Source organism: Castanea sativa, chromosome 2 (assembly GCF_040712315.1).
Source record: "Castanea sativa cultivar Marrone di Chiusa Pesio chromosome 2, ASM4071231v1".
Taxonomy (NCBI): Eukaryota; Viridiplantae; Streptophyta; class Magnoliopsida; order Fagales; family Fagaceae; genus Castanea; species Castanea sativa.
The window spans coordinates 20,667,419-20,694,383 of NC_134014.1; the positions used below are offsets into that span (position 1 = coordinate 20,667,419).

Genomic DNA, 26,965 nt, shown 5'->3' on the forward strand with positions numbered 1-26,965 from the left:
AAAGCTTAGCATAGGCTTATCTATATTATATAAAAAATGATTCCCTTCTTTCGAGGGAACTTTTATGTCATTGTCAATCAAAATGGAACTTTTATATAGTTTAAAAATATCTTCATTAATGAATGATAAATTCATTTAAAAATAGAGTTATTAATGTCAAATAACAAATTTCATTTTGAATCTAAAAATGAAACTTCTAAAATTTAGGATTTTTTTTCTTCACATTCAAAAAAGAAATTACAATTACTACTTATTTCTAAAAGTTATCATTTTTATTTGTTTGAAAAATAAAAATATATATTTCTAAATTATAATATGTACAAATTATTAATCTTTATCTAAAAAAATAAAAGAGACTCTAAGCATGCGCTAAAGAAAAAAAAAAAAATATTTCTAAATTATAATATATACAAATTATTAACATTTACCAAAAAAATAAAAGAGCTTTTGAGCACGAGCTAACATAGCTTTAATTGGAAAAGTAAAAAAAAAAGTCAGGATGAGGGAAAATTATTGTGTACTTTCGGAGTACCATAAATATGTACTTCTTTCTCTCACATGAATGATAGGTCTCACTAATTAAATTCATGGTAGAACCCTCTATTTATGTGAGAGAAAAAGTACGTATTAACGGTACTCCGAGAGTAATTAATAATTTTCCTTGAACAGATATTCCCAATCAAAATTCAAAGCATTAATTAATTTGTTCAAAGAAAAAAAAAAGCAGTTCTTTTTCATTTATTGTTTGGTTATAACAAAGTCGCTTTAAGCAAAAAATCAAAAAAAACAAAGTCACTTATAAAACTCCCTTAAATAGAGCACAGGTTCAATTTCAAAGGAGACACGGAAGACAGAGAGAGAGAGAGAGAGAGAGAGAGAGAGAGATGAAGAGAGAGAGCCATCCTTTGCTGAGGGGAGGGAGAAGAGGAGACAGTAAATACAATCATGGGTGGACGGCGACTGAGATGCAATCACTGGCTAGCATTTGTGAGGCTTTATTACCTCCTTTGACATTAAATTCTTTGGAGGGGAAGAATGACCAACCTACCAAGGCTGTGCAGTCCTTCTACAAAGCTTCTGGGTCTCAATTTCCAATTCCTGATGAGGTAATAATATTAATTCTTCAATTACTCTGTCTGTGTGTGTGTGAGTGTTTCTGTTTGTCTCTCAGTTACCATGCATGGTTTAGTTATCAAGGTCATGTTTTTATTAGAACTCATGAAATTTGTCAATGATAGTTTCTACAGCCCTCCATGGGAGACTTTCAAGCTTCTATCTAAATGGGATAAGTTAGACAAATATTTATGAGCTGTAATACTTACTTAAAAAATAAAAAAAGTCATCTATTTGTAATTAATTAGTTTGCACGCACAAATTTATTATAATTGTATATATATTTTTTAATAATATTATTAGTGCACAATTGGACTTTATATTTTGAAAATATATTAAAAAAAATTATTTAATAGACCTTAACCTATTTCATTAGGTCATTGTCAACAAAAACCAGTTAGGTAATCATCAAAGAAGTACTTAAGCTTAGTTTGGATAGGGAGTTTGCGTATGGCGTTTCACGTTTGAGATTTTTTTTTTTTTTCCTTCCTGCGCACATGTTCCAACAGAGACAGCATGTACTGTTTATCACTGTGCGTAAACAGTAATCGCACAGTGATGCACTGTTCATATATTTTTCAGATTTTTTAAAATTAAAAATGGGACTCACAATACTATTTACATATTTAAAAATTATTTTACTATAGTATTTTCAGTTTTCAGTTGTATTCAAACAGATTCTTAATTTTTAATTTTTTTTTTTTTTGTAATGGAATGAGAACAGACTGCAGAGCTTCTAGGGAAAAGGGCTGTAACAGAAGCTGTGATATTACTGAGAGTGGTTTTAGGGGCGCTGGGTACTAGGTTGGGTACTTTATTGCTTTGTGGACCTCTTTGTCTTAGCAATACGTGGCCCTTCGTCTTCAACTTTTCTAGCATATCCTTGGAGAATAGAGAGAAAATTTTGCAGAAGTGGTTTAGACATAGATTTTTGACACCGATCAGAGCTGCAATTTTTTACGTCAAAGCCTTGTGCCTCTACAATTTCTTCTCTCGGGTAATGCCTCATATCCTATTTGCTTTTTCTTACATTATATTTACTACTATAATTTATTACTTTTTTTTTTTTTTTTTGAGGAAAACTATAATTTAGTACCTACCTAGATATTGAAACAAAAGAAGACAAAATAAATTTTTAGCACCCAGTATTCCTATTTGGAAAATTCTTAGTTTATATCCTATATATTTTGTGCTTTTGCGGTGTATATTTATCTCGCTGCTATAAATGTAAATCTATAAAAGTCCTTCCTATTGTGCTACAATTACAAAAAAAAAAAATGATAGCTGGATCAATGAACTGTCAAAAGGTTCGATTCCGACCCTTTGGGCCCCAATTATAAGGATTGGACACAAATTCAATTTAATTCTTGGCAGGTAAAACGGACAATATTACAATCATAAATTATCTTACAATATTTTTACAATTATTAATATGATAAATTTTTTTTTGGGTTAAAAGATGATAAATTTTTATTGATTGACATTATTTTTTACTTATCAATAATTACTAGTAATCATGACAATAGTTTGTAAAAACTTTTATAGGTCATGTTAATGAATACCTTAGGCATTGGTTAAAAATTCGTTTTAGGAAAGTTTTGACATCATTTTTATGGGAAATGAAAAAAGTTGTCAAAATATTAGTTACTTTTTTTTTTCAATAAAAACTTTCTTTAAATAAATTATTAATCAATACCCTAAGAGTATTCGTTAGCATTTCCCAACTTTTATATGGATTTAACATTTTTCATAATTTGTAGAAACAACTTAGCAGGTTACCATTGAGTTACTGTTGAATTTCTTGACTCCGCCATTATTATGTCTGCCTCTCTTTTATGGAAATGAAAGAGCGCAAGTTTGTCCCAATCCCAAATAGGCAAATAGGAATGGTCCATTTAAAACTTTTTATTTTATTTTCCTGTGATTATTGTCAGAATTTTAATTCCATTAATAAAGTATAAAACATTTTTTTTCCTTCATTAACGTCAGAGCTCTAATTCAATTAATACACCAAATCATTTTATATTTGTCATTACTGTCAAAGCTCTAAAAAACTTTTTATTTAAAAAAGAAAAAGAAAATTAACAAGATCAGTCAAATACTCAAAATACTACGCGAAGAATAAAATTTTAGAGTTTTAGAGAAAATTACAGGATAAAACACTTTTTAAATTTTAGAGTTATAGATTTCTTATTTAAATCTTAAATGTCAAAAATGTTTCATTTATATTTTAAATTTTTTTACAAAGATTTTATTTAAATCTTTTATTTTTAAAATTTCATTTAAAGATTAAATTTTGAAACAAATTTCATTCAAAGTAATTGATAATGTCATATTTAATGGGATTAACAAAAAAAAAAAAAAGTAATAGAATGTTACATGAATGTGACGTTTTAGAAGATTTAAATGAAATATTTTAAGATATATAAAAATACATAAAATTTTAAGGTTTAAAATATAATTACCCAAATATATAACACCTATGAAAATGATATGATATAAGATATAACGTTGAAGTGAGGAATGAAAAATAACTAAAAATGGTTGAAATCACAATATCAACACATGATCATCATTGACGCTATCCTGCTTGTCTGCTGTCAAGATACAGAGGTTTATGAATAAAACATTATATTTTCTTGATGACTCATAGTTTTTTTTTTTTGGGAGAATAGATGACTCATAGTTTGGTGAATACTTGGAGTGAGAGAAATTAAAAGGAGGCTAGATTAGAACTTTTAGACTAGTCATGTTCTGGTCCAGTTAAAACTTCCAACTCTTCCAACTTATTAAGCAGTTAATATTTCTTTACCAAGCCATTCACAATGTTAATAAGATTTATAATTCTCACATAAATTCAAAATCTTGAAAGAGAACGTGATTTGACAATCTCCTTAATTTATGCCTTTAAATTTATATTTGTCCCTTACAATAACTCTTATGTTTTTATTTTTTGATAATTTTCTTAAGGGTAAACTACGTATTTGGTCCCTATTCTATATACCATATTTCAATTTGATCCCTAACCTTTTAATTGTGTCAATTTGGTCCCTAACCTTTTTTTAACGTGTCAATTTAATCCTTACAGTTATCTTTTGGATGAAAATTAATAATATGTCTAATGGCAAAAATAAAAAATTAGCTTCTATTGATGTGATAATAAACTAAAATTTTATTTTGGCTATTTGCTATGTAAACAATTTTCATCTAATATATAATGACAAAGACTAAATTGACACGACATTAAAAGGTTATGGACTAAATTGACACAATTAAAAGGTTAGGGATCAAATTGAAATATGGCGTGAAGGCTAGGGACTAAATATGTAGTTTACCCTTTTCTTAATGATGACTCAATAAATAAGAGAGTGAAGATTTGAATTCAAGTTTTTCTTTTGCATTCACATTAAAGATGCTAAAAAATAGATAAGAGTCTTATAGTTGAATTGAGACATCTCCATGCACAAAGTGCTTGAAGGTCTAGGATGAAAAAATGTTTGAGTTGAGGGCTTAGCAATTTATTATAATTATCTTTATAAAAAAATTGCTAAAAATATTCTAGTTTTTAACACTTCAAAAAACTGTTTTATCTATTTTAACACTGCACTTTACAATGTACTCTACATCAAATCTTCTATTTTTTACATGCAACCTATTAAAATAATATAAACAAGTAAACAACCCAACCTATTAATTAATTTATTTATTTTTATAATCTCAACACCACACACTTTAGGCATGATGGTTAGCCCATAAGTATAAATACTTGTGGGGTGTAGAGGGTAAGGGCTAAGGAGGACAATTAATTAATAAATAATTTATTTTTTAATTATTTTTTATATTTTTCATAAAGTGGTATTAAAGTTTTCTTAAAAATAGTCTATTAAAAAATGTTATAAATCACCCTGGACCCTTTGTTTTGTTATATTTTTTGTCATTTTGGAAAGAGGAATGCTATCACCATAACAATTTTACAATACTTTCACAACAAATCATAAGTAGTAGATTGTTATTTGTAGGGTAAAAAATTAATTTCAATAATAGATTTAAATTAAAATTAGTAACAACTAACCACTAATAGTTTGTTGTGAAAATATTGTGATCATAGCACAATATTACATTTCGAGAAAAAAACAAAGATACTATTCTTGTATGGGTTGTGTTAACGAGCACAGTAAGGTGCCCGTTAATAACACAATTTATGGTAGCTTTTCATATTTATGGGCAACTTTTGACAATTTCTTTTATCTCTCTTAGTAATTTTCTTTTGACAACTTTTTTTTTTCTTTTAAATGATACCAAAAAGAAAAATCTTAACAACCAGCACGGAAATTTTGTCAGTACAGCCTACAAACAGTTTTTGTTTTTTATGAGAGTTTCTTTCCTTCATTTTTGATCCACCTACTTCGTACGGCATTGTATTGAAAAGAATCTTTTATTTTTTTGCTGAAGAAAATATAAATAAAGGCTTATTCATTGATGCTAAAGTTACAAGTTGTCTTATTTTATCAATTTTTTGAATAATTCATAATTATAATTTGAAGAAGATTTCAACCTGAATGTATTTTCATTAGAAATTTTAACTTTAAAAAGTTGAAAATTGTTTCTTAGACAAAGTTTCCGTAGAATAAGACATATTTCCTTTTTTTCCGGGTTCAAAGATTTTTCGTATGTGATTCGGACTATACCCCACGACAGCTAGATGTCATTTTCATTAGTTGTTACCCATAAATTGGAGGATGGTAGATTGACTATCTTATTATTGCCTTGAAAGCAAAACGTGTTGAGAGATTTTTCTTCTCTTTCTTTAATTTTTATTTTTAGTTAGAAAACAAATAGGGTACCCTTTTACATTTTCCACACTCTTTCACTTCTTTTTATGATTAATTATAAATTTTTGTTGACAAAAAAGGTATAAGAATTCCTTAAGGGGTAAAAGATTTCAAATCTAAGATGTCGTGAATATCATGAGGTCTTAAAAATCACCTAACCAATCATTTGAAGTTAATTACTTATAAATAAAAAAAAACTTTGAACATTCCAATTAACTTTTTCATTGGTTTTAAAAAAAAAAAAAAAATTATCTCAAATGTCATTGTTCTCTTGAAAATTTAACAAGTAATACCAAAAATTTTATAACTCAATGATATGTAACTGGATTTAGACTATTTACATTAGTTTGTGCAAAATTTTCTCTCTTGTTTAAAATAAAAATTAACTTTTTTTTTTTTCTATTTTTGTTAACTGCTTTTCGAAACAACTACATCAATGATTTATTCTAAACTTTATTTCATTCAAATAGTTTTACTTCACTCATTTTTATTATTATTTCCTCCACTTTTCAAAATATCAAATTTTCCTCTACTTTTTAAAATACTCACACCCACTTTTCAAAAAGAGAATAAAATATTCGTTTGGTGAAGCTATGGTGTTCCCTAATTTTGGGGTAGCACAGTGGCAAAATGGTACTTTTCTCCAACTTACTATGTGACAATTGAAAATGCTATTACGTGTAGTTTTAGTCATGTGACTTGTATTGGGAAGCTAATGTGGGTGCTTTTGTATTTTGGGTTCATTTGTCATATAGGGGCTCTTATGCTATTTTAGAGAATCCAATGTGAATGTTCTTAGATAATTATGAGGAAAATTATTAGTTATTTCAGTAATATATTGATGTGGTACTCATTCTTTTATATGAACTTTGGATTCCAACATAAATTGAAGAAAGGGGGAAGTATGAATTTTTTTTTTGGGGGCATAATAATGATGTATCAAGTTGATGTCGATTTTCTTTGAGATTATATTATTTAGAGTTCGTTTGGATAACACTTATTTTGCTGAAAACTGAAAATATTGTAACAAAATAATTTTTAAATGTGTGAATAGTGCTGTGAGATCTATTTTTAATGAAAAAATTGTTGAAAAAAGATGTTTGTGGGTCCCATAAACAATGCACGGGACCCACTGGTGTGACACATTTCAGTGCAAACTTTGCTGGTCAAAGAGGTAATGGATCTCGTGCACAGTGCACAGGACCCATTAACAGACAACATCCCACGTGAAAACACTGTTCTCAAAAAAAGAAAGAAAAGGAAAACGCAAACACAAACGTTGAAACACAGACTCTATCCAAACGCATACTTAATTTCATAAAGTGGACTACGAAAATATTTGCTCAGATTATGCTCTAATTTGAAATTAAAATTAGGATTTGATTGTAGACTATTTCACTTTCAAAAGTGATATTTTCCATATCAAGCTAACACGTTTTTGACTTGGTTTCTGAATTTAAATCTAAGGTAAGTTTTTTGATAATCTAAATCTAAGGTAAGTTGGTAATAATAATATGACCAAATCAAATGTTCCTGAAGTTGTATTGTTATATATATTCTTGTTATATTCTCTCCAAATTTTTATTTCTGAATTGGTATTAGAATTTTCAGTGAAGACTTTTAGTATTCAAATCTTCCATTTCTTATTGTAAATTTGTAAGTTTGTAATTATCGAATTTAATATATATATACTGTATGATTTTATAGATTTTTTTTTTTCAGTTTAAGTAATTTTAACCATTGGACTAATAAAAACTAATTAATCTAAAAGTGGATAAAATTTAGCTTGTAAAATTTAAGCCTAACATGCACTTAAATTAAATCAATCGTTTTGTTATTTTATATAGTTTATTGTGCCTTTCCAAAAAGCGCACCGTTAAAAACGCATTTCTCAAAAATTTTCTCCAAATTATATAATAAGTTACGTGCATTATTTTTTTTGAGAAAATATAAAAAACTGTTTATAAATTATAAGTTAGTGCGAGTTTGTACTTTGTAGAAAGTGTGTGCTTGATGACACTATGACAGTGTCAAAATTGCTATGGCAATATCAATCTTATTGGGTACTCCCTAGTCTTATTTAGACAATATTTGAGTCCATTCCTATAAGGGGAAAAAATAGAAAAAGAAAAAAGATAGTTGAGTCCATTATTCATCATTATTTCTTAGGACTTGATCGTTGTAGTATTAAAGTAGTACTCCTAATTTCTAGTTTTAAATTTGGTCAAGCATGTTTAAGAAGTCCCGATGAATAGTTTGATTATGTCAAAATGTTTGATTAAGAAGTCTTGAAATAATTTAATCTCTCCAAACAACAAATAAAGATAATTATTTATTTAAGCAATAGTTTAGAGCATAATATATTAGAGATGACGACAACAAAGAAATTTACAAAACCATTGTGGTGGACTACGAAGATAGAATTCCAACATATATGCATCAATCATATCTGATGCGGTACATGTGGAAAACTATCATTGCAATTGGTAAAGGTGATCATCCATTAATGCCTTGGTACTAAAATTCTAGGTTCGTTGATGGGTAATTATTATATTTTGAAAGCTTGGACAAGAATAATATGTTAATGTGTGTACAGGGGACCCATCAAGTAAAACAGGTAAAAGAAATGGAAAAAAGAGAAGGGATCTCATTTTTTTGTAAATATTTTTATATGGGGCTCTTATCCTAAGCAGCAATGACAATGGGGAAAAAAAAAAAAATTATGGGTTTTGCAGTTTTTGGTGCCATTGGAGAGAATGGTTCTTGGGCCGACAAGTTCAGGTCTTTTTTTTTTTTAATAAGGTCGACAGATCGGATTGGGCAGAAATGGTTTGCCCATAACGAATTCTTAATAGCGATGTGATAGTGCTTCTATGTTTTTTATTTATTATTTTATTACCCCAAGTCTGTTTGGATTGATGAGAGCAGGATAAAGTAAAGGAGATTTAATTTAAAATGAGTATATTTTCAACTAACTCTATTTTACCTCTTTCATCTCTTCTTCATTCAAATGGGCCTTAATGAAGATAAAGGAAGGAGTTGAGGTGTACATTAAACCCATGAACAAAGTATCTCTCCAAACTTATATAGAGAGAAACTTTCTAAACTTTTCAGATATCTCTTTTTTGACCAATAAACTTATTTTTATACACATTTTTAGATCATAAAAACTTGAAATTTTAACATTTGTTTGAAGACATAGTAATTGATCTTTGGTCTTCTTGAAATTTTATAATTATGAACAATATAATAAGAACATATAATCTAACAGTTAGATTTTCAAAACTCACTCTCAATATAAAAGATATATGAGGAGTTTGAAGGATTTCTAATTAAACTAGTTTGGAGAAAAATTTTGTTTCAAATCTACCAACTTGATGAAATTGACCCAATCCAACCTGATGTATCAAATTAGTTTCATAAGTTAGTGGGTTGGAATTTTATTTGATTGGTTAGAATTAGTTTTGATGAATTTGAAAATTTAAATTATAATTTAAACACATTATACAAATTGTGGGGGCAGAAGGGTCAAAATATGTTTTTGGGCCTTAGGCCTGATCCGAGGGTATCAACTTGTCCGAGGAGGGTTTAGTGGTAATAACTATATCGAACTTAAAGGCCCACAAGCAAACTATTGCGAAAGAGGTTGGTGGAAATAGTCCGAGGAGGGGGATCTTCTCGGCTCTATGAAATAAAGACTATGCTATGCGTCATGATGTTCATAAGGAAATTCTAGGAGGTCTGGTGGATGAAGATGTGTTCCGCGAGGATACAGAGAGAAAGAGTGAATGAGAAATATCTTAGAAAAAGCTGTTACCACCGCATTAGAGACTCTGTACCGACCTCTCTGGCCGCATTAATAAAGAAATGACCTCTGAACAGTAGCGATCAGCCTTACAACTATTGCTTGAAGATTTCAAGAGGGAGGGGGATGGACAAGTATCTAGATTGGTGATCTGGTCCATACGTGGAAGATGGTGGGAAGAAGGAGGATGATATAAAAGGAAGAGAAAGGCATTCAAGGGGGGGATCGGAGAAGAAAGAAATACACTGTACACATCACCTTCAATTGTAATATATTTTTAAAACAAGGAAAAGCAATACAAGTCATGCTCGGCTTTCGTCTGAGGAGACTTTCTATTACATAATCAGTTCGTCGCACGTAACTTGGGAATATAACCCATCATTTTTTGTTATCCAACATCCATAGAACCTAGGTTTTACAAATTTCATTGTATAGGGCTTTTAGGTTGCACCCTTCATACTGTTGGGTTCAGGTGCGAATTGTGACCTTACAATTGGCGCCGTCTGTGGGAACCTTGTGTTTGAGGAATTGGAGCCTTATGGCCGGCTCAGGTCCGCATTATGCAGAGTCTATGGGGTCCCAGCATGAGGATCACTCCCTGCATCTTGAGCAAGAACGAGACCGAGAGGGTAGTGTGCATACAGGGTACACTGATGGGAGTCGCTCACGAGATGGAAGTAGAATCCCTCACGATGAACATGCAAAGGCCATGCAGAAGGAGATTGACCATCTGAAAAAGAAGTTGCACTGCGAGAGGCGAAGGCGAACGCTCTCTTTTTCTGAACCTTCTTCTGCAGATAGCCAGGGTAGTGGCTACAAGTCCAGATCAAGAACTCCTCCTGATCATCTTCGTGGTCATCAGGGCAAATAATCTTCCTCTAGGGGCTTGGGAAATGATGCTATGAGTAGGGCGTTACACCAAATTTTCAAGTCACCTTTCATATGTAGGGTGGAGAAGGGGAAGCTTCCACGACGGTTCACTCAACCCACATTCACTATTTATAATGGTTGAACAGACCCTGTGGAACATGTGAGTCATTTCAATCAAAGGATTGCGGTATACTCTAAAAATGAAACTTTAATGTACAAAGTCTTCCCTTCTAACTTGGGACTTGTTGCGATGAGATGGTTTAATGGGTTGAAGGCAAATTCTGTTGATTCATTCATGGAACACACTAGGGCATTTGGGTCCCGCTTCATCACCTGCAGTAGGGTTTCTCGGCCTTTGGATTCGTTATTGTCCATGGCCATGGGAGAAGGGGAAACCCTGAAAACATACTCTGACAGGTACTGGGAGATGTTCAATGAGATTGATGGTGATTTTGATGATGTGGCAATACGGACTTTCAAGGTTGGCCTCCCTACTGTGCACGACTTAAGGAAATATTTGACCAAAAAGCCTGTGAGGAGTGTACGTCGGCTCATGGATCGAATCGATGAGTACAAACGGGTTGAATAAGATCAACAATAGGGTAAGGGAAAAGCAAAGGTTATCCCTCAGGAGAGGAGGGATTTTAGGTCGGATAGATACAACAATTATAGGCCCTGGAGAGATTTTGCTGGGCAGTCTGGTCCTGTTGTTTTGCAGGTGGTTAACACTGTATTCCGAGAACCGGTGCATCAAGTGTTGGAGAAAATCCGGAATGAACCATACTTCAAATGGCCTAACAAGATGGCTGGGGATCCTATGAGGCGTAATCAAAATCTCCACTGCCACTATCATCAGGATAGAGGTCATACCATTGAAGATTGTAGGACTTTGTGGAATCATTTGGAGCAGTTAGTTAGGGAGGGAAGGTTGAAGCAATTTTTGTATCATCCCACTGGGCAAGAAGGCCGTTCAGGTTCGGTGAACCAAGGGAACAATTCATCAAGGCCTCATCTGGGAACAATCAATGTTATTTTTGCCGCTCTTGGCAGGACTGGTTCTTGTCCTACCAGGGTGATGTCTGTATCGCGTACTCTCGCCGAGGATTCTAGTTCTGAACCGAAGAGGATTAAAGGGAATGTCCCTTCTATTTTAGGTTTCTTGGAAGGAGACAAAATTGGAACTATCCAACTGCATGACGATGCTTTGGTTGTTACGCTGAGGATAGGGGGCTATGATGTGAGAAGGGTAATGGTTGACCAGGGTAGTGGTGCAGGTGTAGATATTATGTACCCTGACTTATTTAGGGGGCTCAACTTAAAGCTCGAGGATCTTACGGCTTACGATTCGCCACTAATAAGCTTTGAGGGGAAAGCTGTCATACCAAAAGGGCAAATTTGGTTACCTGTGTAATCAGGTCCAGAAGTTGTTGATGTAGATTTCATTGTGGTAGACGCTTATTATCCCTACACGGCTATTGTGGCAAGGCCTTGGCTGCATGCTCTAGGTGCCGTTTCCTCAACTTTACATGTCAAGGTGAAGTTCTCGTCTAGGGGATTGATCGAGGAAATTATTGGGAGCCAATTTGTGGCTAGACAGTGTATAGTAGCTGCAATTCTGCATCAGCCTGGGCCAGAGTCCTTGGCCTCGGCTACGGGGGGCTTAGAGCAATTAATGTCGCTGACTACGCCCAATGTGGCGGCAGTGGAGGAAGCTACGTGTGAGGAGTTAGAAAAGTTTCTTATAGGTGATGATCCTGAAAAGTTCTTTCGGGTAGGAGTTCAGTTGCCACTTCAAGAGAAAATGGAGCTGGTTACGTTTTTAAGAAAGAATGTAGATGCATTTGCATGGAATGCTTATGAAGCCCCTATGGTTGATCCGAGTTTCATTTGTCATTGCTTGAACGTCAATCCGGCTGTCGTTCTGAGGAGGCAACCACCTCGGTGTTTCTCTGAGGAGCACTTCGAGGCTGTCAAGGAAGAGGTGCTTAAGTTCAAAAAGGCTGGTGCTATTAAAGAAGTGTTCTATCCAGAATGGTTGGCTCATATAGTGGTAGTAAAGAAGAAGAATGGGAAGTGAAGAGTGTGCGTGGATTTCACAGATTTGAACAGAGCTTTCCCTAAAGATTCATTCCCAATGCCTCGTATAGATCAGTTGGTGGATGCTACAGTTAGGCATCCTCGAATGAGTTTTTTGGATGCTTTCCAAGGTTACCACCAAATACCTTTGGCTTTGGATGATCAGGAGAAGACAACCTTTGTTGCTCCTACAAGTAATTATCATTATAAGGTAATGCATTTTGGTTTGAAAAATACAGGGGCTACTTATTAAAGGATGATGACCAGGATGTTTGAACCACAGTTGGGGAAGACTATCGAAGTGTATGTGGATGACATGGTGGTGAAAAGTAAAATAGTTTCCATGCATGTGAAAGATCTGAACGATACTTTTCAGATACTAAGGAAGTATCAATTACGTCTCAATGCTTCCAATTGCTCTTTTGGTTTGGGATTTGGAAAGTTTCTGGGTTATAAGGTAACTCATCGGGGAATTGAGGTCAATCCTGCACAGGTCAAGGCAATCAATAACTTACAGCCACCTCGGAATCCTAAGGAGGTTCAGAGGTTAACTAGGATGACTGCTGCCCTCAACTGGTTCATCTCTCGGTTTGCAGATAGGTGCAGACATTTCTTCCAGTTACTAAATAAGTGGAAAGGATTTGAATGGACCGAGGAATGTGCTTTAGCTTTTCAACAACTCAAGGATTACCTTTTGCGACCACCCATTATGTCTCAGCTAGAAGTTGATGAAGTTCTGTTTGAGTATATTGCTGTGGCTAATCATGCTGTTAGTTTGGTTTTAATTCGGGTTGATAATAATGTGCAGAGGCCAGTTTATTACGTGAGAAAATCCTTACATGAGGCTGAGGTGCATTATCTACCTTTGGAAAAAGCTGTCCTAGCAGTAGTGCATGCTACACGTAAGCTTCCCCCATTATTTCCAATCTCATACAGTTGTTGTTTTAACTTAGATTCCTTTTAAGTCTATTCTTCGAAGCGCTAATTACACGGGGAGGATTGCTAAATGGGGTACCATCTTGGGGGCTTTTGATATCAAGTATATGCCTCGCATTTCCATGAAAGGCTAGGTCCTTGTTGATTTGGTGGCGAAATTTGCGGAGCCCTCATTAGAAGAGAATGTCAAAGGCTTAGCCATGGATGAAAAATTAGTTGGCATGATCTCGTGTAAGGAACCTTTGATGTGGAGAGTGTATGTTGACAGAGCAGCAAACCAAAGAGGATCTGGTGTGGGGTTAGTTTTGGTGTTTCCTGAGGGGTTTACTTTTGAGAAATCCTTGAGGCTAGGGTTCTTGGCTACCAACAATGAGGCAGAATATGAAGCGCTACTGGTAAGGATGGATATAGTTCAAAAAATGGGTGGAAAAACAGTGAAAATGTTCTCAGATTCACAACTGGTGGTGGGCCATGTAGAAGGGAAGTTAGAGACTAGAGATCCAAGAATGCAAGAATACCTAGCCCGGGTCAGGTATTTACAATCAAATTTTGAATTTTTTACTTTGATGCATGTCTCCCGGAGTATGAATACCCATGCTGATTCCCTGACTACCCTTGCAACGTCCTCGGCACAAAGCCTACCTCGGGTCATCCTTGTTGAAGACTTGTGTAAGCCCTTTGGAATGCATAACGACACCATTTGAGTTCATCAAATAAGGGTGGGACCTAGTTGGATGGATCCTATAGTATCATTCCTTAAAAATGATGTCTTGCCAGAGGAGAAAACTGAAACAGATAAAGTACGTCGAAATGCACCTCAATTTTGGCTATCCGAGGATCAAAAGTTGTACAAACGCTCATTTTCAGGACCATATTTGCTGTGTATATATCCTTAAGTAACATAATTACTTTTGGAGGAGTTGCATGAAGGGATTTATGGAAGTCACACAGGAGGAAGGTCTTTAGCTCATACAGCTCTTACCCAGGGATACTGGTGGCCCAATAAGCAGAGAGAAGCCCAAGATTACAATGTTAGAGATTTGCTCCCAACATCCATCAGCCAGGTGGTGCCCTTAATCTTCTGTCTAGTCCTTGGCCATTTGCTCAATGGGGATTAGATATTGTAGGGCCTTTCCCAAAGGCCACAGGGAATAGGAAGTGGTTGCTCGTGGGGACAGATTATTTCACTAAATGGGTTGAAGCTAAGCCATTGTCAAACATTAGAGATGTGGATGCAAAGAAGTTTGTTTGGAAAAACATTGTCACTAGGTTCGGAATCCCTCATACTCTTATTTCAGATAATGGTCTGCAATTTGATAGTAAAGCCTTCAAAAGGTACTGTTGTGATTTAGGCATCACGAATAGATATTCCACTCCAGCTTATCCGTAAGGGAATGGGCAGGCCGAGGTAGTCAATAAAGTTATAGTTAGTGGACTCAAGAAAAGGCTGGATGATGCCAAGGGAAGATGGGTGGAAGAATTGTCACATGTTTTGTGGACATATCGAACTACATCTCGAAGATCCACTAGAGAGACACCATTCTTTATGACTTATGGAGCTAAGGTTGTAATCCCTTTAAAAACTGGGTTTTTGACACTAAGAACAAGCTCTTTCATCCCAAGTAATAACGACAACTTACTAGAGAAAAGCCTAGACCTAATTGAGGAACGATGAGAGAATGCCATGGTTCAGCTAGCTTATTATCAGTATAAACTCAAACTGGGATATGATTTCCATGTGAAGTTAAGGCCACTTGCCCCTGGAGACTTGGTGTTAAGGAAGGTCTTGGGTACTGCCAAAAACCCAGCATGGGAAAAATTGGGACCTAACTGGGAAGGACCTTATTGAATTACTTGGCATAGGGGCGTATTATCTTGCAGACTTAGATGAAAAGGTTGTACCATGTCCCTGGAATGTAAATAACCTACGAAGGTATTATTATTAATGAAAGACACTTCTGCCATCTTATTCCTGTTGATATTGTGTTGCGTTAATTATCAGTTCATTTTTCTAAGTATCAAACAGAAACTTGGTCATGTCTAGCTCCTCGGATCACATACCTTGTGAAAATTGGTATTTTTATTAAGTGTTAAACAGAACCTTAGTTACGTCTGGTCCTCGGATCATCTACTTTGGGAAAATTAACACTTCAGTTCATTTTTCTAAGTATCAAACAAAAACTTGGTCATGCCTGGCTCCTTGGACCACATACCTTGTGGAAATTGATATTTTTACTAAAAGTTAAACAAAATCTTAGTTACGTCTGGTCCTCGGACCATCTACTTTGGGGAAATTAATACTTCAGTTCATTCTTATAAGTATCAAACAGAAACTTGGCATGCTTGGCTCCTCGGACCACATACTTTGTAGAAATTGATATTTTTACTAAATGTTAAACAAAATCTTAGTTACGTCTGGTCATCAGACCATCTACTTTGGGGAAATTAACACTTCAGTTCATTCTTATAAGTATCAAACAGAAACTTGGTCATGCTTGGCTCCTCGGACCACATACCTTGTAGAAACTGATATTTTTACTAAATGTTAAAAAGAACCTTAGTTACGTCTGGTCCTCGGACCATCTACTTTGGGGAAATTAACACTTCAGTTTATTCTTATAAGTATCAAGCAGAAACTTGGTCATGCTTGGATCCTTAGACCACATATCATGGTGGGATTTTTGATTTACTTTTGTGCCTAAGTTTGACGTAAAATCTAGTTTCAGACCATGTTTTTTTCTCGTTTTAGGTTAAGGTATATTCTTATATATTTAACTGTTTTCTATTGCACATTAAATGGTAAAATTTCAATATACAGGTTAGCCACTGATGGCTTAGGTCAATGAGATGAAATTATTTCCATGTCAGATTACTGATATTAACTAAGACATTATAGAGATCTACCCCGTTCATTTGAATACTAAGTTATTCATACTATGTATACGAATTGTACTAAGATAAAGAGTTAAACATTCCCAGTGAGTGAAATTTGTAAAGAAGTAAAGATCACAATCTTGAACTTGTCATTATAAATGTACGTGATTACATTGGAAATAAAAAACACAAGACAGAATAACGATAGTAAGTTTATAATAAAGAAGAGCTATCTGGAAGTTAGGCAAAAAGTTGAGAGAGAGTCCTAGGCTGTTCGTGTCTTGGTTTTCAATGGGGGGGGTCCTCTTTAGACTTTGTCTCAGCTTCCTTTGTTTTATCCTCCGCCCCTTTTGGCCCAGTTTCTTTGGATTTAGGAGCCATTTCCTTGATGACTAGGGGAGCATTTGCAGATTTGGTCTCAGGGTCATGATTTACTTTCCTTTGTCTTTCGCCCCAAGTGGAGGATCACCCTGGTCAGCCTTCTTGTTTAGACCCTTATCAGTCTTTTTATCCTGGACCGTAGCCTGGTCAGAGCCTGTAGATGCTTTAGCGAGTGGAAGAGAGCCCTGGACAGTTGAGGGTTGGGTAGGAGGCGCTGACTTGGAGGCAGTTGGAGGAGGAGGTATGGCTTCAATCACACGGATGTCTGGGGGGATCCATATATTTTCAGCCTTTCTCCATTCTGAGGTAGCAAGGACCCCTGCAACATTAAGGGCTTCTGCCCACACCTCCTGGCAACACTCCCTACACACCTCAGCCAGTTCTTCGACTAGCCGAGTTTTAGTCTCTTCAACCCCCGTATTGAAGGAAGCTAGTGAAGCAGCATCCATAGTCTTCTTGATAGTGCGGGCCGTTTCTTGGGCCTGAGCTAACTCACCCTTCAAGCGCAGAATGTCTTTTTAGGAAATGGATAGCTCTTGTCCTTTGTCAAGATGCTGTTTGCGCTGCTCCTCTGCTTGCGTCTCGGCTGTCTTTAGTCTAGCCTCGGCGTTTCTTCTCTTCTTTCCCTCTTTCGTCAGTTTGTTAGTAAGCTCTTTTTTCTCCTGCTCGGCCAAGCCCAGAGCTTTTTCAGTTTCGACCCTGATGCCGGCCTCAACCTTAGCATCGTTTCGAGCGTCTTCGACCCACTTCTTCGCTACGAAAACTTCTTGAATGGCCTACGTAAGGATGACGGACAGGTGCATTATGACAAGGGTAACGTAAAGGCGTGTGTATGCTTAAAGGGGTAAACAGAAAGTAAATAGTAATGTTAGAGTAATAAAATGGTACGTACCAAAGCCAAGTCCCTTTTCAGGGACAGGAAGAGATTTGGTTGCCTCATCCCCATCAAGGCTTCCATGTCCTTAGGCAGCAAGATGGGCTGTTTCAAGGTCTCGGCTACATAATGGGCATGCCCTTTTTGGAATTCTCTTATAGAAGAGTGGTGGGGAATGGGTGCCCTATCCAACTCCAACGAAGGTGACCAGTGAGTTTGAGCTTGGCACACCTCAGCCAATTCATGGCTATCCCTGCTTTCCACGGATGAGGCTCTAATTTGGCCCTTTCCCGCCTTTTCTTGCTTTTGCTTCTTTTTCGGGGCCAACTCCTCTTCTTCAACCTCGTTCACTCTTTTCTTCTTTTTGAGGTTGGGAACAAGAAGAAGGGAGCTTGGGGGAGGGGGAGGGGGAGGGGGTGGGAGATTAGCAGGAGGTTGAGACCCCGAAGAGCCTTTCACATTGGCTTGCTTACCCCTCTTGGCGAGAATATCCTTTAAACTATTCCCTGGTTGCAGAGACATTTCTTCTTCTTCTTCATCGTCACTGCTATCAACACGCGCAACTATGAAACCCTTGATACCAGAGCCTTCGGCGGATTCGTTTTCTTCATCCGAGAGGTTGACAACGTGGCCCTTTGAAGGTTTCTCTGCTTCCTCAAGTTGGAACTGGTCTATTTCCTCCTCAAGGGATAGACGAGGAGATGTGGGCTCTTCTCGGATGGCTGTTGCCTCAGGTCGCACCGAAGGAGGGACTACTTTTAGTGGGTGTATAGGATGACAGAAGGGTCGTCCGTTAAATCGTGTGGAGCAAGGAACTCCAGTTTCGAGACGTCTATCCTTCTACGTCTCCGGTCACCCGTGATGATCACGTTGCCAATATCTTGGAAGATAGCCGATAGCGGTTCGTATCCCAAGATGAGATGGGCTGCCCTCACTTGCAGGTCTTCACTCACGAATACCTCGGATCTTAAAACTCTATTGAGGTCTGCGATACTGGATAGGCTTGAGCGGGGCGATACGTGCTGTTTATCTGAAAAAATGTCCAAGGAACTAAATATGGTTAGATAAACAATAAACGTCAAATAAAAAGGAAACTAAGATACAATATAGATCTAAATGATAAATTTAGGAGAACTAAACCCCAGGCCAAGGGACCTAAATCCTATGGAATCACACATGGTTTTCCCTCTTCGACTAGACAATGGGGACTGTTGTACCACTTCCCAGAGGCGATTAAATAGTCGTCCTTCATGCCTTTGTTAGATTTGGAAAGACACGATATAAGCCTAACGATGCTAGACCTGGACTTGAGGTAATACCCTACGGCTTTGAGTTTGTGACACTCATACATATGGGCAACGTCATGCCATGTGAGACTCAAACCCATTTGCTCATTGAGAGCGTTGACACAACCTAAAATTCTAAACATGTTAGGTGTACATTGGTCTGGGCATAATCTATGATTACGTAAGTATTCACTGGTTACATTCTTTATGGGAAGTGTCATTCTACCCTCAAAAAATGCGATTATAGGAATGACAACTTCCCTTTCTTTCCTATCGTCAACTATGGCTTCTGGGGGGGCAATATCTCAAACCCACTTCCTGAGGGATGCGGTATTTGGCTCGAAAACCCTCCATACTGGCGTCGGTATCTACTAGACATTTGAATCTACCCATTTGGTTGGAGTAAAAATGGAAATGGATACAATTAATGGCCGAGGACTAAAGCCGAGGAGAAAAAGAATTTAAAAGAGTGAAAAATTACGGGAAATGAGTAAACGATTCTTCGCGAGCTTCTTGTGAGGAGAGAAAAGGAAGGAGTCTTAGGATTTGATTGATTTTTGGAATAATGAGTTGAGTTTTGACTTCCTAGGCGTTTTGATATATGGGAGGCGGCATTGAATGGGAGTTATCCCGCTCAAATTTTGAGGAAAAACCCAAATCGTTGGATATGCATCTCATCGTTGGACGTAGAGGATAGGGTGTTACTTAGAGCAGTTAATAGGGGTGTTATGGATTTCGAGGCATCAGGAGCAGTTTCAAAAGAAGTGAAATGATATTCTCATGTGTAACGGTTTGAGAAGCGTGTGAAGGCTGTGGTGTTGAATAAAAACTTCATTTTTCTCCTCGGAAGGGAGAAAGAATGAATTTTTGAGGGGCTATTGTGGGGGCAGAAGGGTTAGAATATGTTTTTGGGCCTTGGGCCTGATCCGAGGGTATTAACTTGTTCGAGGAGGGTTTAGTGGTAATAACTATATCGAACTTAAAGGCCCATAAGCAAACTATTGCGAAAGAGGTTGGTGGAAATAGTCCGAGAAGGGGGATCTCCTTGGCTCTATGAAATAAAGACTATGCTATGCGCCATGATGTTTATAAGGAAATTCTAGGAGGTTTGGTGGATGAAGATGTATTCCGCGAGGATACAAAGAGAAAAAGTGAATGAGAAATATCTTAGAAAAAGCTGCTACCACCGTATTAAAGGCTCTGCACCTACCTTTCTTGCCGCATTAATGAAGAAATGACCTCTGAACAGTAGCGATCAGCCTTACAGCTATTGTTTGAAGATTTCAAGAGGGAGGTGGATGGGACAAATATCTAGATTGGTGATCTGGTCCATACGTGGAAGATGGTGGGAAGAAGGAGGATGATATAAAAGGAAGAGAAAGACATTCAAAGGAGGGATCGGAGAAGAAAGAGAAAAATACTGTACACACCACCTTCAATTGTAATCTATTTTTAAAATAAGGAAAAGCAATACAAGTCATCCTCGGCTTACGTCCAAGGAGAGTTTCTATTACATAATCAGTTTGTCGCACGTAACTTGGGAATCTAGCCCATCATTTTTGTTATCCAACATTCATAGAACCTAGGTTTCAATCCCACATTCTACGAATTTCATTGTATAGGGCTTTTTGGGCCTGCACCCTTCATACTGTTGGGTTCGGGTGCGAATTGTGACCTTACACAAATCATAATAATTTGTTGAAAAAAATGCTTAAATAATTGATAAATATTTAATTTTTTTTATAAGGCATAAAAGATGTATATGCACAATTCACTAACCAAACATAGCCCATGCGGGTTGGGTTAAAAAAACCAAGGTTTTGAAACCCGGACCGTTCATTGAACCGTAAAAGGAAGATGTTCAAGGTTTTTAAGGTCAAATCGAGGTTGAACCGGAGTCGAACCGTGATGACGTCATAATTAATTTAATAATTATTTAAATATAAATAAATATATTACATTTGTAAATATTAGAAAAATTTACTAAAAATATCTTAAAAATTGAAACAAAATACATAAAATAGTACATTATAAGGTTAATAAAAAATAGTACAACATAAATAAGCTTAAAAAGAAATTTTTATAATAATCCTTTCAGAGAAATCATTTCAATTAACTAAAAACGACTTTTAAAATAAATTCATAAATTGCATAGGTATTATTCTTAAATAAAAAGTTAATTTAGTAATATTTAAGCGAAAATACACTTTTCGTCCCTACATTTTGGGTCAATTATCATTTTGGTCCTGTTGATGCTTATTTTGAGAAGCCGAGTAGGAAGAAGAAGCCCAACAACGTGGGCAGAAGAGAGTTAGCAATTGGATAGAAAAGCCATTAAGTCCAAGCGGCAAGAATAATGGATCATAGGTTCATAAAGCAAACAAATGGACCTTGAGGAACCAAAAGGGCCTAAAAAGGCCCAGAAGGAGAGAAGTAGCAAACCGATGGGCAGTATGTGATGAAGAAAAGAGAAAATTGGCCACAATAGCCACAGCGGGCTCGAAATAATGCAAGTAAAGAAAGTAAGGAGCAATGGAGAGTCCATAAGCCCCAAGGATGAAGGATAGAGTAATTGGGCCAAGGAAGTCCAAGGAGTTAGTAAAAGCCCATGGGAAACGCAAAATTAGAAAGGGCCAAGAATGTCCAAGGAAAGTAAGTGGGCTAAAGATGCCCAGAAGGAAATAAATGGGACCCAGGAGCTCGCAAGTAACGCAGTAAAAAGCCCAATGATCATACTTGGTCATCAAAAAGGAAATAAGCAGCAAGTCTAAAAAGGCCCAGCAGGTTTGGGTCAAATAACATCACAGCAGGAATAGCAGAATGATGTGGTAGGAAATAATAGAAGGACTACAAGAAGAAGCAAAAAGAATGGCCTAAAGGAAGGAAAGCCCACAATCAAGCAAAGCCCAGCCCCCTAAAGGAAGGAAGCTAATAAAGAACGAACGGGAAAACAGCTCATGCCGTAAGAAGTCAAGGATGGATGGCAGAATGTGCAGATGGGTCTTAGACCGCGGAAAATGCATGAGCAGTAGGTAGGTTTTGGATGAACATGAGAGTAAAGCACGCGCAAGACCCAAACACCACTTTATTTATTTTGTGAACGAATTTCCTTTGTTATCTTTATTATATCTACCTGTCGTAATTTTCCATAGCAGTTCTGTCTGCCACGGGCCTGTGATTCAAAATCTTTGTTATCTTTATTATATCTGTCTACCATAACTTCCCATAGCAGCTCTGCTTGCTATGAGTCTGTGATTCAAAATCTTGGCAAACGAGGCATAGTTTGCGCACAAGCCGGACCAAGGCAGGTTGCAATTGGAACGGTTTCAACTCCCTAATCCAGAACACTTTGGGCCTAGTACGACATGAGGTAGTCCAACCTAATATTACAAAAAAGGCCCACCATAGGTCCCAAAATTGATTTCGTTGCAAATTTCATCCCTAAAAAACAGTGAAGTAGGGCACTCCGTCTGCCACGTAGGAGGTTTCCATCAGTGGGTTGATGACAGGAACCATTTTAAAAACGATTTTCTTTTTTTAGGGATGAAATTTGCAACGAAATCAATTTTAGGACCAAAATGGGAATTGACCCAAAATGTAGGGACGAAAAGTATATTTTCGCCTAATATTTAATATTTTGAGAAAGATGACATAGAAGTTTAGAAACTATAAATCATGTAACTTTAATATAAATTTAATAATATTGCATATTAGCTCCCAAGAAGAGCACTTGGTCTGTTGGTCATGGCTTTAGTCTTGCTTACAAGGTGTGAAAAAAACCCTCTAGCTTGACCTCAACTTATGCACTCCTAGAAGTTGGGGAGTGTGATATCATTTTATTTATTTATTGATTAAAGAGGAGTATAGTTGTTCTTTTATCACCTTACACACCTAAAAGGAAAAGAAATTCTAATACATGGGTAATAATTTTAGTTGGTAAATTTTTTTGTAGTTGAATTAGAGACATATATTTGAATCCCATCTATACAATATTGGTGCCTCACTTAATGATAAAAGAACAATCATCATAAAATTGTCATTAACTTAGGCTTTTATAAATACTCTACTATTTGATTTTGGGGTTTGAGTCGTGAGCATCTTGATCATGATAAAGACTTTGGGCAACAGCAGGTTGTGCTATGCTGTTGTCCAATATCATGCCTTCAAACTGATTTACAAATCATAAGCATCTTGATCATGATAAATTTGAAGACCACGGGTCATCAAACATATATACACAAAACAACTATCACGTATCACAAATAGCCTACTCATCATGCACCACGAAGAGGAGTAGCATAACACAATCTGCTGTTGAAGACATGCCTTCCTTATGCCGCATGCAGTTTGTGAGCAAGGTAAGGTTAGGTTACTTGAGCATGCGATGTGACATACTGGTTCATGTGGGAAAATGAGTTTGGGTTGTGGCCTATCGACAAAACATGGTTAGGCTACGTATGGCTGGAGATAATTTTTAGTATTTAGAACACCAAACACAAAAAATCACCCGTATTATATGTGTCAAAAGTCTAATAAATTTGGCTTGAGCTACAATGATGTTTTAATAATAATAGTGTATGACGAGATGTGCTATTAATAATATTTGGGTATTTTTTTATTCAAACTTTTCTTTTCTTTATGACCAATGACAATTATTCAAACTTTCTCTCTCTTCAATGACAGTTGGGAACAAAAAAGAAAGAATAAAAAGACTGTTTAAATAGCAGTAAAATGATAGAAGATGTGATGTAGAGTGTATTGTTAAGTGATGTGTTAAAATAAGTAAACATTTTGATGTGTTGAAATATAGGGCCTGTTTGGTAATGTTGTTTTAGTAATGTTGTTTGTATTTTTTGAAAATACGTGTAGGTGAAAAAGTGTGTGAAAATATATGTAATTTTGTTTAAACACTGAAAACTGTTGTTTAAAATTCACTACCAAACAACTCATAATTTTTTTAGCATATCTAATGCTAGTGCTCTAAAGATATTTAGTAAAACTGTGTCTTTTCTTCTCGTGCTTAATTGAGAAGAACCTTGTTTTCCACTCATTCATGTTGTGATCCTTAAAAGAGTTAGAAATTGTTTGAAACCACAAATTCTTTTCCATGAGGTTCACTGCAGCAAAATCTCCAAGGAGGTTCTAGTTCATGCGGACCAAGAGATATGTTGGAATAAACCATAACTTGATCAATTAGTCTGTGTTTAGTTGTTTGGGATCTAAATTGAATTTTTCAATGTCCACTTCAAAATACAGATCTTTAATAAAAAATTCAATCTTTTCTTCAAGAAGTTTGTTGAATTTACAACCAACAGAGTGAAGCACAACACCTAAGAAATTAACTCTATTATCTTTTATGTTCTTCCATTCTACAGGTGAATGAAAATGATGAAAACCCAGCATGGGAAGCCATTGGATATCATGTTGACACTGGTAAGGAGCCATTTGAAGTCCCTCAAAAAAGGCCCCTTGACAAAGGAATGGTAGAAACTATGCGAGAAACTGACACAACCCTTGTGCAATCTCTTGCCCAGAGAGGCATCAGAGCTGAATTAGACCCCAACCAGAACCTCTTCGAAATCGAATGTGATGTTGTAATTGTTGGTTCTGGATGTGGAGGAGGAGTTGCAGCTGCTGTGCTTGCATGTTCAGGACACAAGGTCATTGTTCTTGAGAAAGGGAACTATTTCACTGCTTCTGATTATTCTTCTCTAGAAGGCCCCTCCTTGGAGCAACTATATGAAGCAGGGGGACTCTTTGCATCTACTGATGGGGGAGTCTTTGTTTTATCAGGTTCAACAGTAGGTGGGGGGTCTGCTGTTAACTGGTCAGCATGCATCAAAACACCTAATACAGTGCTTCGGGAATGGGCCGAGGACTGCAAAATCCCATTTTTTGGGAGCCCTGAATATCTCTCTGCTATGGATATTGTGTGTGAGAGAATTGGTGTAACTGAGACTTGTGTGGAGGAGGGGTTCCAAAATCAAGTACTTCGAAAAGGGTGTGAGAATTTAGGCCTTAAAGTTGACTATGTGCCACGAAATTCCTCGGAGAATCATTATTGTGGGTCTTGTGGCTATGGCTGTAGAGAAGGACAGAAGAAAGGGAGTGATGCTACATGGCTCGTGGATGCTGTGGATCATGGTGCAGTGATCTTAACAGGATGTAAAGCTGAGAGATTCAAATTGGAAGAGAACAAGAGTGGAAGCAAAAGAACAAAGAGATGCCTGGGAGTGATAGCAAAGACTTCGAGTAACAACACCACAAAGAGAGTAGAGATTAAGGCCAAAGTAACAATCTCGGCATGTGGGGCTCTTTTAACACCCCCTTTAATGATCTCAAGTGGATTGAAGAACCAAAACATTGGCCGCTACCTTCATCTGCACCCTGTTGCTATGGCCTGGGGATACTTTCCAGAATCAAATACAGACCTCAGGGGTAAAAGCTATGAGGGTGGAATAATCACATCGGTCCATGATGTGGTCGGGGAAGACTCAAAGGTGAGAGCCATCATAGAAACTCCATCCCTAGGGCCGGGATCATTTTCTGGATTATGTCCTTGGGAATCTGGAATAGACTTCAAGAGAAGAATGGTAAATTATGCAAGAACTTCTCATTTGATTGCAATAGTTAGGGACTCAGGATCTGGAGAAGTTAAGGTAGAGGGAAGGATAAACTACAAGTTAGATACATCAGACACAGAAAACCTCAGGGTTGGGTTAAGGCAGGCATTAAGAATTTTGGTAGCAGCTGGTGCTGTTGAGGTGGGCACCCAGCGTAGTGATGGGCAGAGATTAAAATGCAAAGGAGTTAGTGAAAAGGAAGTGGAGGAGTTTTTGGAGATGGTTTCTGTAGTGATAGGGCCATTGTCGATGGTAGAGAATTGGACAACACTCACCTCTGCCCATCAGATGAGTAGCTGTAGGATGGGGGCTGATGACAAAGAAGGTGCGGTTGATTCTAATGGGGAAAGTTGGGAAGCAGAAGGCCTATTTGTTTGTGATGGTAGTGTTCTGCCTAGTGCCGTTGGTGTCAATCCCATGATCACCATTCAATCCACTGCTTACTGCATTTCAAAGAGAATAGCTGAGTCCTTAGGAAGGGTAACATTATCTAAAGCTTCCTGATCCCCCTTATTCTTCTTTGACCATGCAAACATCTACATGTGCACACATATGCACACAATAATACATACACCCACATTGGAAATGTTGTTTTAGATTGAATCATCTGTTAAATAAGGATATGTTACAAACATTAGATTCAGTATGTAATAAGTATGTAACTTCTTATGTCTGTCAATGATTAGGTGCATATATTGTATTGCTTTCTCAATTTTAAGTCATTTAGACTAAAAGTTATCTAACATTATGTCTGTCAATGATTAAATGCATATATGGTATTGTTTTCTCAAAATTTTTAAGTTATTTAGACTAAAAGTTCCAAATTTTCAACCACAACATTCCCCCCTCTCCCCCCGCCACCAATAGCTGGAAGACAAGAATAGGGGTAAGAAGCAGTATACAACTGAAAATAAAGCAAAAAGTACTAAGAGAAATAAGTTTCTAGGATATACACAAATTTATGAGTTTCATCAGAAGATTGAGTCCTAGAAAAATGTTGATATTTTATATGGTTTCCATTTATTGCCAAAAGGAATAATTGCAAGATTTCCATAATACAAGCAGCCTTTTTACGATGAACTCAGACTAATTTCATGAAAATAAATATCCTTAGACTAATAGGCCAAATTAACCATAGAGACGATAATCAGGTTCCAATCTGTGAGGATGAACGTTTAAAGGGGAAGTAAAACCGTTAGTGTCTGTGAGAGTTGAAGACAAGTAAAGCATCACAACAATAGAAAATTCTTGGTTTCTTTCTTTCTCTAACATTTTCATCTAGAAAATTCTTACTC

At 36.4% G+C, this 26,965-nt stretch overlaps 1 protein-coding gene across 1 annotated transcript; it reads left to right on the forward strand.

Annotated features, from left to right (window-relative positions):
* Positions 1–828: 828 nt before the first annotated feature.
* Positions 829–26,392, forward strand: LOC142625738 (long-chain-alcohol oxidase FAO1). Its single transcript, XM_075799446.1, has 3 exons — positions 829–1,106; positions 1,838–2,110; positions 24,423–26,392. Exons 1-3 carry the CDS (start codon positions 885–887, stop codon positions 26,172–26,174), a joined length of 2,247 nt encoding a protein of 748 aa, XP_075655561.1. The 5' UTR covers positions 829–884; the 3' UTR covers positions 26,175–26,392.
* Positions 26,393–26,965: the final 573 nt, after the last annotated feature.

What these genes read in the sequence shown, in the direction of transcription:
- LOC142625738 (XM_075799446.1), top strand. Translation starts at nt 885, where the DNA reads ATGAAGAGAGAGAGCCATCCTTTGCTGAGGGGAGGGAGAAGAGGAGAC. An exon ending in AATTTCCAATTCCTGATGAG is followed by an intron (nt 1,107 to 1,837) that starts GTAATAATATTA and finishes GAATGAGAACAG; the next exon opens with ACTGCAGAGCTTCTAGGGAA. An exon ending in TCTACAATTTCTTCTCTCGG is followed by an intron (nt 2,111 to 24,422) that starts GTAATGCCTCAT and finishes TCCATTCTACAG; the next exon opens with GTGAATGAAAATGATGAAAA.